At 39.8% G+C, this 13146-nt stretch overlaps 1 protein-coding gene across 4 annotated transcripts in view; it reads left to right on the top strand.

The window, feature by feature from the left end:
* Positions 1-12486, top strand: part of LOC112678486 (cytochrome P450 7A1) — a 35501-nt gene extending 23015 nt beyond the window's left edge. For 3 of the 4 annotated variants that reach the window (XM_035708215.2, XM_035708214.2, XM_025477793.3), the window contains exons 5-6: positions 1275-1450; positions 2270-4194. In XM_035708215.2, the coding sequence (XP_035564108.1) occupies positions 1275-1450; positions 2270-2569 (476 nt within the window). In that variant the 3' untranslated portion in view covers positions 2570-4194. Of the gene's footprint in view, positions 1-1274; positions 1451-2269; positions 4195-11759 lie in introns of those variants that run through there. The other variant, XM_049103936.1, reaches the window with a different exon arrangement.
* The last annotated feature ends 660 nt before the right edge of the window (positions 12487-13146 follow it).

The following is a 13146-nucleotide window of genomic DNA, read 5'->3' as shown; positions in this document are numbered from 1 at the left end:
CTCTCTGTCTCTCTCTCTCTGTCTCTCATGAATAAATAAATAAAATCTTAAAAAAAAAAGAAAGAAACTACAATTAGCTGCCTGGGTTGAGTGATGGGATTGAAGGCTATTTTACATTTCTTATTTCTGCTTCTCTGTGTTTTATAGAAATATAAAAGTACTTTATTTTTATAGTGATAAAGAGTATTCTTTTTGTTTTTGTTATTTTTCTCTTGAGGAAAAAACCCAGTATGTGTTGTTAGGGGTAGCAGGTCTTACTGGAAAGGATCATGAGGCAAGAAGCATAGGTTCTATGTTGGGTTCTGCCTGCCATGGGTGACCCCAAACACATCACTTCATTTGGGGCGGGGGGGGACTTGCTGTTCTCATTTGTAAAATAAAGGGCTAACTTGCTATGATTTTACACACAATCACATGATGAACACCTAAAACATGATAGTTAAAAGGACAGGGGCCAGAAGGTCAGGCTAGACCTGCTTATTGGATTTGCCTATTTTAGCTATTTGCAGGGTGATTCTTTTTGTCCCTTTATATCTTTACCAGGCACCAGGGCATTATCATACAACATCAGTTAGTGTAATTATAAAAATGGGTTCTTGGAAACACTGAACTGAAGCGGCATTAAACATCTGGAAAAATATTTCTATATGAAAATGTTATCAGTATATTAAATCTCACAAGTAATAAACTTTGAATAATTCACATAAAAGTGATTTACTGATTTTTCTAATTATATTAGATGTCCAGTGTCACGCAGAAATAAGATTATTTTTCCATAAAATTTTAAATTTTTTTTTTAATTTTTATTTATTTATGATAGTTACAGAGAGAGAGAGAGAGGCAGAGACACAGGCAGAGGGAGAAGCAGGCTCCATGCACCGGGAGCCTGATGTGGGACTCGATCCCGGGTCTCCAGGATCGCGCCCTGGGCCAAAGGCAGGCGCCAAACCGCTGCGCCACCCAGGGATCCCTCCATAAAATTTTAAAAGTCTAGTTGCCGTTGATGACCAAAAGATTATATCTTTACCAAATGATTATTATAAACTCGGATTATCAGATTAAAAGCTACTTCAGACACAACTGAATCATTGATTACATCATAGCGGCAATAAAAAATATTGGGGGAAGTTTTATCGGGCCAGCTTCCCCTAGTTTATCCAGCTTGTGTTATAGGCTGCTAGTAGTATTTCAGATTCCATATTATGAAGCCTTTAAATACTTGATTTGTTCTTCCTTTCCTCCTTCCTCCTGTTTCTTCCTTTAAAAATATCTAGATAGCCTCATCAAGGAGTCTCTGAGGCTTTCCAGTGCCTCCCTGAACATCCGGACTGCTACAGAGGATTTTACTTTGCACCTCCAGGACAGTTCCTATAACATCCGCAAAGATGACATCATAGCTTTTTATCCGCAGTTAGTGCATTTAGATCCAGAAATCTACCCAGACCCTTTGGTAAGTGACTTTTCATCAAAGTTCAATATCCAGATGATGTCTACCCAGATGGAAATAAAGAGGAAATTTACCAGGGTGCGCCTGAGTGGCTCAGTTGGTTAGATGTTGGGCTCTTGGTTTTGGCTCAGTTCCTGACCTCATGGGTCATGAGATCAAGCCCCATGGGTTGGGTGCCGTGCTTTGCCGGAAGTCCGTTTAAGATTATGTCTCTCTTTCTTCCTCTGTCCCTTTCCCCACAATGCACTTTCTCTCTCTAATAAATCAATCCATCAATCTTTAGGCAAAATACAGAGGAAATATACCATTGCAGAACTGATTTAACTATTGAAGCCATAAGCATTGTCTTCTTAATAATGTCCAATATTCATGTATTTTGGAAAGCCTGGATGATGGCCTGAATTTGAAAATTCGTGATACTTGTCTTCATATCATCTCTGCTAAATTATGTTTACAATCATGATAATAAAGCTGCAGCCTTTCTTTTTCCTTAACAACTGCCTGCTCCCAAATCCAGGAAATTAGTGGCTAATATACTGACTCTTCCAGTTTCTAATCTGAACTCTTCCTTCTTGTTCTGCCTAATGGAGGAACTAGTCACCCAGGCAGGATGGAAGGTATTATAAAGCATTTTCTGTTCCCATCCATTCTTGTCAAGTTCCTATTCCTTATTATCTTCTGAGTCAAGGTGGGGAATTTTCTAAATTACCAATAGATTGGATTAAAAAAGAAAATTACTCTTTGGAGCATCCAGATCAAGAAACAGATAAATTCATTTTAAAACTAGCTTATAGATTTGTTTTCTTTGTATTTTTATTGCAGACTTTTAAATATGATCGGTATCTTGATGAAAATGGGAAGACAAAGACCACCTTCTATAGTAACGGAATCAAGTTAAAGTATTACTACATGCCTTTTGGGTCAGGAGCGACAATGTGTCCTGGAAGATTATTTGCTGTCCAGGAAATCAAGCAGTTTTTGATTCTGATGCTTTCCTATTTTGAACTAGAGCTTGTAGAGAGCCAAGTCAAATGTCCCCCTTTGGACCAGTCCCGTGCAGGCTTAGGCATTTTACCACCATTAAATGATATCGAGTTTAAATATAAATTCAAACATTTGTGAACATATAATTGGAAGCAGAGGACATGAGATGATGTTACCAGTCTGCAGAACACCATCATGTATCTGTCCCTTTGGACAGTGGCCTTTGGTGGTGGTGGCACTGAGTTACCAGGGGTCCAGCTCTACACATGGATGCTTGCTTCTGAATCTTAACATTTTGGTGACTGTTTCCAGATGCTATCTCAGACTGTGCTAGTGAAAAAAACCTAGATTCTAGAAGCACAATAATTTCTTTTCATTTGAATAAGTCCATGAATGTTCATCTAACCAGGCAGCGAAGTTCATTATTTTCAGAGGAAAAATTCTTTGTTTTTTTTTTCCCCACAGTGAAGATATTCTGATTGGCAAAAGTTTTTATTTTTTTTCCTAAGGAAACAGCTTTATTTTTATAAAAACCACCCATTAATTATGAAAAAGGTAAAAATTCACGTTTTAGTGAAACCATATGAGTTTTTTTTGAATAGATATATCTTTTTTTTTCTTTTTTAGAACATAGCCCTCTTATTGTCCAGCACCTGTGACAGTTTCATGTCTCTCTAAAGAAGGCAGGAAGCTTAGAGCACTATTAGCCCTTTCAAAGGAAAAGGAGTGGGTAGGCACACCCAGAAGTCAGTGACTCTCTTAACACTTGGGAATGTGCTACTAGTACAACCAAGCCCACGCCCAACATACTCCCTACCAGTCAAATGTAGATATATATTATAAAGGATGTTTTAAATGATTTTTATCATGCTTTTTAATAAAAAGAAAATGTTTTTCAGCTTTCCCTATATGTGGTATTTAGGGCTTTTCAAATGGTGACATTTATGTTCTGAAAATATTAAAGATGGTTTTAATATATTCTCTTTATCCTTTAATGTATTTTTGCTGGAAACTCTAATGTCTACATCAGGTTGCAACTATCTTACCTATATTTTCATAAGATTCTATATTAATGAGAAGATTTTTTTCAGACAATGCGGTTTTTTTCTGGTACTACGAAACATGCATCAATAAAGAGAACATAGCTCTTGTGTGATATCTTTTAAAATGAAAATGACCATTTGAAAGCCTTGGATATGAAACATACAAAGAGTTTGTTAAATGGAGCTAGAATTGCCTTATTTAAATACTTTTTATCTTTAAATGACTTGTAGATGAAGGAAATATAATTGAAGGCTATATAGTAGTGTTTAACCACTATGCATAACAGTGCTTTGGTAAAATATTTTAAACATTGGAGTTATCAGCTATACTATTTTTATTGATATTTCTGTATGTATATATATATATATTTTTTTTTTTTTGAGAGAGAGAGAGAGAGAGAGAGAGGGACAGAGCAAGCACACATTGCGGGTGGGGAGGAAGAGTAGAGGGAAAAGGAAAGAAAGAATCTCAAGCAGTCTCCACACCCAGTGTGGAGCCTCACACGGGGCTTGATCTCATGACCCCGAGATCACAACCTGAGCTGAAATCAAGAGTCCAACTGTTGACTGAGCCACCAGGAACCTCTTATGTATGTATTTATATGTAAATTATCTTTTCCTTTTTCCTTGTATACAAATACTAAGAAAATATTGTAACATTTGATAATTTTGAAATGATTCACATTTCAGAAATAAAAATATAAATGTGTATATTTTAAATTCTTAAATATTCAGAATGTTTAAAGCATTCACCTAGTGACAGTTGCAACAATTTTGTTCATTATTCATCTCTTAGAAAAATTAAAATATCCATTCACTCAAAAATCTCCTCCATGTTTCATAAAGGTCATTGAAGATTCTTAATCTTGCTATTTAATATTACCGTGGAATTATCTCTTATGTAGGCTATTTTATATACTAAGAAAATCAAAGTTATTTGGATATGGTGCACGATGAACAAAATTCCATTTTATACCAAATTGTTTTAAACTAAATTTTTAATTGTGGTTCCCTAAGCATTGTGGATGGGTCTTATACATATTACTGCACCTTTATTCTGATAGAGCAAGGGTCGGCAATTGATACAACTGCAGGCCAAAAGTGCCTCTCCACCTGTTGTTTTTTTTTTTTAATGGGTTGAAAGCTAAGAATGGTTTTTTACATCTTTAAGTGGTTGTGAGAAAATCAAAAGAATACTTTGTGACATATGAAAATTACATGAAATTCAGATTTCCATGTCCACAAGTGAAGTTTTACTGCACCATGGGCCCCAGCCCATCTGTGTTCCTGTTTGGGCTGCTCTTGCAATGCAGGTGCAGAGCTAAAGTACTTGCAACAGACCCTGTGGTTGCAAAGTTTCAAATATGTATTAAGTTGTAAAGCCTAAAAGAGATATATTAGTAGCTAAATGTATTCAGGGTTACTGCAGTCCAGATTCAAACTTGAACACTACTTGCACAATCTCATTTGATCCTCAGAACAGTCCTGTGAGGTGCTTGTTACTATTAGCCCTACATGACAGAGGAGAGAAAGGTTAAGTCACTGACCCAAGGTTACAGTGCTGGCAAATGGCAGAGCATTGGAATCCAAGTTGTTACCACTCCAGAGCCAGCGTTTTTCACCTTATGTCAAGTCCAAGTGACAGGCTGTCTTTTTAAACTCAGGTCATTGAAGGTAGGCCACAGTAAACAAAATCCATGTTGTCACTTCTGTCCTAAAATCTCCACCTTTCGGGAGTATCACCTGGCCATGCTCAGCTGGTCCGGGGTTACCAGGATACTTGGGACCCCACCTTGCAGTGACTTCAGCTGTGAGCCTGTGAGGTGCTACTGTGTAATCACATAACAATGTTGCTATATTGAATTATGCTCTCCTCCACACTGGAAGGCATTCCTTTGCCTCCCCAGTAGCTTGGACTTATTCACTGTGGTACTTCAGGCTGTTCCTCCTAAGATCAGTTTTAGACATTTTTAAGGTGGTTGGGATTAAGACTTCAGCCTTCATTTCATTTAGTAGGTAGTTGAATGCCAGTATCATACTCACCAGTCCCTTCTCCACATCATCTTGACTTATCCCAGTTCAGAGGCTTAGGCATAGAAAGGGACACCAAGACAACAGCATTGATGTTTCATGGAGCATCAAAACTGCTCTGATTCTTCTAGTCTATGCTCTCACTTTAGCGACAAACTGGCATCTGGTAAAAGAGAATGATTTTGTTAAATAAGTAGCACAGCAAATTATAGGGCAGGCCCAAGGTCTGGAAATCTTCTGTTTGCACAGCAAATGCTGTAGTCATTGAATTAACCAGTATACACTTAATATTATGGACCCTGCTCTCCAAACTAGATGGATTAGGTTTCATAGATTCCATGAGGTCCATTTCTTTATCTATAGGGATATCCATGAACAAAAATAGAAAAATTTAAAATATTCATAAACTTTAACATTACTATATTTTTACAAAATTCCCACCTTTAGGGATGCCTGGGTGGCTCAGTGGTTGAGTGTCTGCCTTTGTCTCAGGTCATGATCCCGGGGTCTGGGATCAAGTCCCACATCGGGCTCCCCAAAGGAAGCCTGCTTCTCACTCTGCCTGTGTCTCTGCCTCTCTGTGTCTCTCATGAATAAATAAATAAAATCTTAAAAAAAATAATTCTCACCTTTATTTGAAAAAGGTATATACCAACAATGTCTGGTATCCTCAACCCCATTTACAAAAGAACCACTTCCCAGTGAAAGTTATGCAACAATCTGCTGTTAAGTTAATTGGAATATAGATGCACCACTTGGTAGCTCTGGAGCCAATTTATCATGGATCAAAAGAAGGACAATTTTAAGAATGAAAGTTTGTGTGAGCAAGTTTCCAAGAGAAGGGAGAGCTTAGAGGAGAAAGCATGATCCCCTCCCTGATGTGCTATTCTGCAGAATTTCAAACGCTAAGAAAAAGGTTAGAGAACAGAGTGAACAACCTCCACTTTCATCCAGATCCACCAATTGTTCACTTTGCTGCGTTTACCTTTCCCAAGAAAGCTGCCTTGAACAGTGATTTGAGTAGGGTTTTCATTTCTAATTATTTTCCTTTTTTAAAAAAGAGTTTACTTATTTACTTGAGAGAGAGCATTAACAGGGGAGGAGCAGAGGGAGAGGGAGAAGCAGGTTCCCCACTGAGCAAGGAGCTCGATCCCAGGACCCTGGGATCATGACCTGGGCGGAAGGCAGATGCTTAACCCACTCATCCACCCAGGCGCCCCTATAATTATCTTCCTTTATAAGTTCCCAATTTTGGCGTTTGATATCTGGTTCCTCTGACCTTTGGGGGGAGAAAGGGATGCGGGAACCAGGCAGTCATTGAGAGTTATTGATTCTCTTCCCACTAGCACTACATCCATACATAATCTTGTTTTACTTTTCTGTCAGGAAAAAAAAGTGAAATTCACTTAAACTCCCCTGGAAACAGAAATATTTTTTTAAGCATAAAAATATATACATGTGGGGAAATCTGCACAGGAAACTATTTTTCTTCAGGAGTTTACTTGGGGTGGGTTGGTGAGAATATGGTCAGGGGGAAGGTCCAGTTTTTTTGGTGCTCTAAGTCACGTGCATCTGTGGAAGGCCGTCCCCGAGGAGGGAGGGCAGGTGTCCTGGGGGGTCGGGCAAGGACACAGGACAATCAGGCGGACTCAGCAGTCAGTTTCTCAGAAATCTGGACCTTCGTGCCTTTACTTCATCACTTCTTTGGAGTGATTCCAGGGAATGCCACCCCAGAAGGGCACTATTTTATTCTCCTCTATAGCTCACCAAAGCTCCTGACTGATGTTTTACACATAGTAGGAGCTCAAATGTTTGAAGCCAGTGGCGAAGTGAATAAACGAAGTAAATGTGTGTGGAGGCACTTTGCTCTCTGGGCGGTGTGTGGGTGGGGTGTCCCTGTTTTTCTTAGTCCAGGCTTCACAAGTTGCAAATGCCTTATTTGGTTGCTTTGCTAGCAGACCTTTCTGCTTCTCTCTATTGATTTCTCACTCTATTAAAATATTGGGAAAGAGTTACACACAGAATTGAGAACACAGCTGGCCTGAGCTCAGGCCCAGATTGCGTGATAAGGCAGGTTCAGTATTTGCTAAGATAAAGCAGAGGCAGAGAGGGTCTCAGGCCTGGGCACAGCTGAGCAGTCTGCCCATGGATCTCAGAGACAGAAAGGTGGCCTCCGAGTGGTGTCAGAGATAGGAAGTGGAGCACAGGCTGGGTGGAAACCTAATAGAACTCTTCAGTATTCAATAATGTACCATATTCCTTATATTTATACTTTATATTTATATTTTGTTAATTGAAGTTTCAGAAATTCTCACCCTGCTGAGGGTCTAGGCCGATTTTTGGTGATAATCAGGCCTTTGCTCATAGCACAATGCGGTAACCCATTCATTGTACAGTTTTCTAGGGCCTGCCACTTCTTAAGATTTCTGCTCATGTTATAATTAGGTCAGGCTGCTTGTCTCATAATAATTAAAGCTTATTGCCAAAGAAATAGCATCGAGATATATAACTTCTTTCAATTCAACCGTGTTCAGATAGTTGCAATTCATAAATCGTGTGTTCCAAACATGCACTGTGAATAGGATATTTGGGACTCAGAACATACTTTATTGAAAAAACTATGTTATAAATGGGATTTAAATTCTTAGAGAAACGAACAAAAGCTAATTTAATCTATAACAGCACATGGTCATTCTGTTTTGAATAATTTTGCAGTGCAAAAGGAAAGAGGGGGGAAATGCTGTTGAAATGTGCATATTTTAAACTGAAAACAGATGTCTTAAGTGTATGGGAGATGGAATATGAAGCATCAGAAGAGGTCATCTAGGCACTTTCAAAGGAAAGGCTTTTATAGGAGGTGGTTTAGAATCACAATCTCCAAGTTATGGATACTCACTTATTTTATAGCTGAGGAAAGCAAGAGACAGAAAGTTATTTCTCATTTTATCTCAAAGTTCATCCATTTTATTTACTTTTATTCAGCAATGTCACTAGTGCTGAGAAGGTGGTGGGAGAAGGCTAACGGTGTGTAAAGAAGAATGTGAGAAAATTGGACAGGTCAGTGTATCCATTTTCAAGGCCTGCCATAACAAAATACCACAAAGGAGGAACCAAACCTGCCAACACCATGATCTCAGACATCTTTCTTCCTGGCTTGCAGATGACCATCTTCACCCTGTGTCCTCACACGGTCTTTTTCTGTGCATGCATATCATATCCCTGGTGTATCTTCCTCTTTTTATAAGGAATCGGTCATGTTGGATTAGGGCTCCACCAATATGACCTCATTTAGCCTTAATTATCTCCTTAAAGTTGTATATCCAAACACAGTCACATTCTGAGGAACTGGGCTGCACGATACAAATTTGGCGGGGAACACAATTCAGTCCATACCAGCATGGAAAGTGAGAGAAAGCAAGAAGTAAGTTAAAGAGTTGTGTGCTGCCAATGTGACAAGTGAACAAGGCAGGGCATACAGAGCAGTGGTTGGGAAGAAGATGGCTGGGAACTTTGGCTTGGGGATATGGAGTGGGGTACAGGGCTCCTGAATCAGCTTGACCCAGCCTTCTGTGCAAATATGTGCATGGTGGGGGTGTAATTAAGACACCTCAATTCTCACCCCCATGACTTTTACTTTTGCCTTAAGGGCCCAAAATGCCAACACCATCACACACAGGCTCCATGAAGAGTTTTATCCTGTCTTAAACCCCTTGAACAGGAAGCTATCCAAAAGGGTTGTGGCAACCCCCTCCCCCACCCATGAGAACATACTTCCCAGTACCCATTTCACGCATGGCAATCAGATAACAATGGCCAAGGGATTCCTCCTCAGACAGTTATCCAACGCTAACCAAGGAGCTTCCCCACCTTATCGTAGGTCTTTTCCATGTCTCACATGGGAATTTCAGAATGGTTGCTAAGCAGTGACCCCTATATGTCTTCCACTCTTTCCTACTCTAAATGGGAGGGTTTTCTTGCATTTACTCCACTCTTGCTTCACCCTGGTTCATTAGTCCAGTGTGTGTCTTTTTAGTCCATAGATGTCCAGATCAAGAGTAGGCATCTCTGACTTGATGTAGTCTATGCCAGAGACCCTAGACTTTCAGCTGGAATGGGACTGATCATCTTCTAGGGAATCTCCCTTGGGAAGGGGTTGGTAGTGCTCTATGAATGAGAAGAACAATGGAATTGTTAGAGATGGACAGAGGGTGGACTGCTGCAGAGACAATGGTATGGGTCTTCAAATTCTATCTCATTGCTCTCCTCCTAGGTACATGGGTGCCTACCTATCTTGACTTCTCTTGTAGTGAGGTTGGAGCCACATGACTGCGTTAGTTAGCAGAAGGCTAACTGGATGAGGTCTCTAGCACTGTAAGCACTCCCAGCTTGACCTTTAGGAAACTTCTTCAAGACTGGCCACTTGTCTTTTCCCTCACCATGGTGACTGCAGATCATGCGTTGGAGGCTAGCATGAGATGGACGAGGGCTGCCTGACCCACACCGGGTGTTCCATCAGTGAGAAATTAATCTGCGTCATTATGTGTATGCCATCAAAACATGGGCCTATCCCAGCCTTTCCTAATACTGAAACTGCATCTCTGTTGTTATGTTTTCCTGCTTGTGTACTTCCTTTCCAATCTCCTTTGACATTTGCTTTCATAAAGACTTCTTATCTTAAATTCCAGCCAGTCTCACATGCTAATTCATTCCAAATAGTCCCGTACATACTTTGTTCTCCAAAAGTTTAGGGCAACTTCACAAGATGCTGTTCTGAGGTTTTGTTTCTCAGCTCTCAAACTGCTCCTCTGTGCTACACTCCAGTTCCCCTCAGAACCAAAGTCAAGTAAAAGGGTGGATCAGCTGGGCAGCTGCTCTGATAGCCAACCCATGAGGACCAATGGAAAACACTGACATGCAATAAAGTGAAAAGAATTGTATTTACCAAAATTCCTCTCAGAATACTTTAATCAGTTGTTTGTGGCAAGGGGTAGGAATGAAACCCCCTCAAGGAGCACATTCCTATAATGGCTAGTATCTCCTCAATTGCTTTCGAAGGAAAGAGGTGTGCAACCCTGAGACTGGCTGATTGCTCAAGATGAGGAAGGAGAAGCTAAGAACCACCAGCAACAGCCCCTTCCCCCATTTAGCACTCAGCTCTCTCTGAGAACATAAATAACAGCTTGATTTGATCTGATCCTGACCCTTTCTGCTTCGTGGTCAACATATTCTTTCATTCACTGCAACCCAAAAGTAAAAGAAATAGCATAAATATCTACACATAGTGAGGCCTCTCCCCACTCCTATTACCCAGTGGGTAAGCAGATAATTGCAGGACTAATAGAGCCACAGAATAAATCTCAGTCTCACCAGGTACCCAGTATTTACATACAGGCAGTGGGTCTGTTAGCAGCTGATGATAACAAATATTGTAACTACCCAGAGTCTATAGCATTCCTGCAATGAGATTGACCCTTTGGAACTCCTGGACTAATCCAACATGCTTTTAGCCTGGCACTTGAGAACAAGGCAAGGTGAAATTATGAAGTGAGGCTTATCTTTGGTGGCTCCTTCCTCATTTTTCTCCACCCATATTTCATTCATGAAAGAGTTAAGAGTTGTTAAGTGCTCAGACTGCCCAGACATGGTGCCAGGAACAGTAATTTATGGAGATGAAAAGACCCAATCCTGCCCTCAAATAGTTAAGAGTTGAGTTCAACCATTTCAGAAGCCCAGAAAGATAGAACTCCAACAACATGTTTACCTAAGAGTAGATTTAAAATAACATTTTTTTCGTCTCCTCATATGTAACTTCTGATTTCAGAGCAAAGAGACCCCATCCTATATCAGAGGATTTCAAGTAGCAGATGGATAAAGCTATCTTCCTAAGGTCTTGCAGTTACGCCTGGAGACAAATGTTCTTTGCAGGCTGGCCCTGTTTCAGGGACACGATGATTGCCTCTTCTATCTGACTGCTCACTTACAAAACAAGCTTTTTGCTTATTCATCAATTTTTTTTTTGTCCTTATCAACCATCATGTGCCATATGAATCCTGCAAAGCAATCCTGGGCCTCAGTGCTCTAAACTAATAACTCTCATTGGATGTCTTCCAATGCTGTCTCATGGTGTTTGGAATTTTGGCAGGAGATACAGGGTCACTAGTTGTTTAGAAAGAATTCACCTTGGTTACTCTTGGTGAAATGATGTAACTATCACTCTATCTTTGGTAAATCAGTTTTTTTTTTTCTTTAAGTAGGCTCCATGCTGGGCATGAATTCATGACCTTAAGATTGGGACCTTGAGATCAAGACCTGAGCTGAGACCAAGAGTTGAATGCCTAACTGACTGAGCTACTCAGGCACTCCTGATAAATCAGCTTTGGAATCTAAAGTCACTTAAGGGCAGTGGTAAAGCTGATGGGTAAGAATATAAAAATCTAAAGCCATGCCATATGGGGCAACACACATGCGCGCACACACAAACACACAATTTAAGTAATCTTTTACATCTTATATGTAAAAAGAGCATTTACATCTATATGTAAAGAGAAAAATATTTTCTTTCTTTTTTTTAAGATTTTATTTATTTATTCATCAGAGACACACACAGAGAGAGGCAGAGACATAGACAGAGGGAAAAGCAGGCTTCCTGTGGAGAACCCAATGTGGGACTCAGTCCCAGAACCTCAGGATCACGGGCTGAGCCAAAAGTAGACGCTCAACCACTGAGCCACCCAGGTCCCCAAAAAAAGCATTTTCAAATAATGAAACATCTCCTGACTAGATGGCAAACTTTAAAAATGATCCAAGCCAAAGGACTTTGAGGAGAAATAAGAGAACAGCAAAAACAAACAGATTAAGTAGCCCCTTGGTACTCAGAGTTGTGTTTTTAAGATCATGTAAACTTACAAATAGCACTGCAACATATGATTCCTCTGTAAAATATATCTGCCACAAAGCATTAAAATGTTGATATTGGGCTGATGTTCATGTGTCTGCTCAAAGGTAAGCACCTCACTCCTGTACACAAATATCAGTTGGCATAACTGCAGATTACTAAATGTTATAAATGGTGGAGGGATCCTCCTGGATGCCCAAAGCTGTGATGGTAAATTGTCAAAGGAGGGACTGTCTCATGATTATGGGGCAAAGATTGAAGAAACAGAGGCTGATGACTCACTGATCACATACATCCTTGACTTCTACTGATAAATATGTTAGAGGTTCTTAGCTCAAATTCATGAGTAACTTGTACAAATTAGATGGACAAAACCATATTATAGTATCTCACCACTTCTAAGCTGAATTGATAAATATAAAAAACCTTAATAAACCTGAATGAAAATAATTTGATCATTTTGTAGGAATGTAGGGGAAAGTTTCTGGTCAGAATGTGTTCATTGTGCTAGCTGAGAAGATTACAAATAGATTTCCTGTACACAGACACACACAGATGCATTCACACTTCACACACAGGGATGAAGAAGAAAAAGAAAAAAGAAAAAAAAGTTAAAAAAAGACACTGAAAGTGTCAGGTGGAGAAGGTAGGCTGGGTCATCACCTATGGGTGATTCTCCATACTGCTCAAGCTCATGGAGCCTGTACTATATAGAGTGATCACTCCTCATTAACCAAAAGTTGTCT

The sequence above is a fragment of the Canis lupus genome, chromosome 29 (assembly GCF_003254725.2).
Source record: "Canis lupus dingo isolate Sandy chromosome 29, ASM325472v2, whole genome shotgun sequence".
Lineage (NCBI taxonomy): Eukaryota > Metazoa > Chordata > Mammalia > Carnivora > Canidae > Canis > Canis lupus.
Note: the sequence above shows the minus strand (reverse complement) of the source record. Positions and strands in the feature narration are given on the sequence as shown.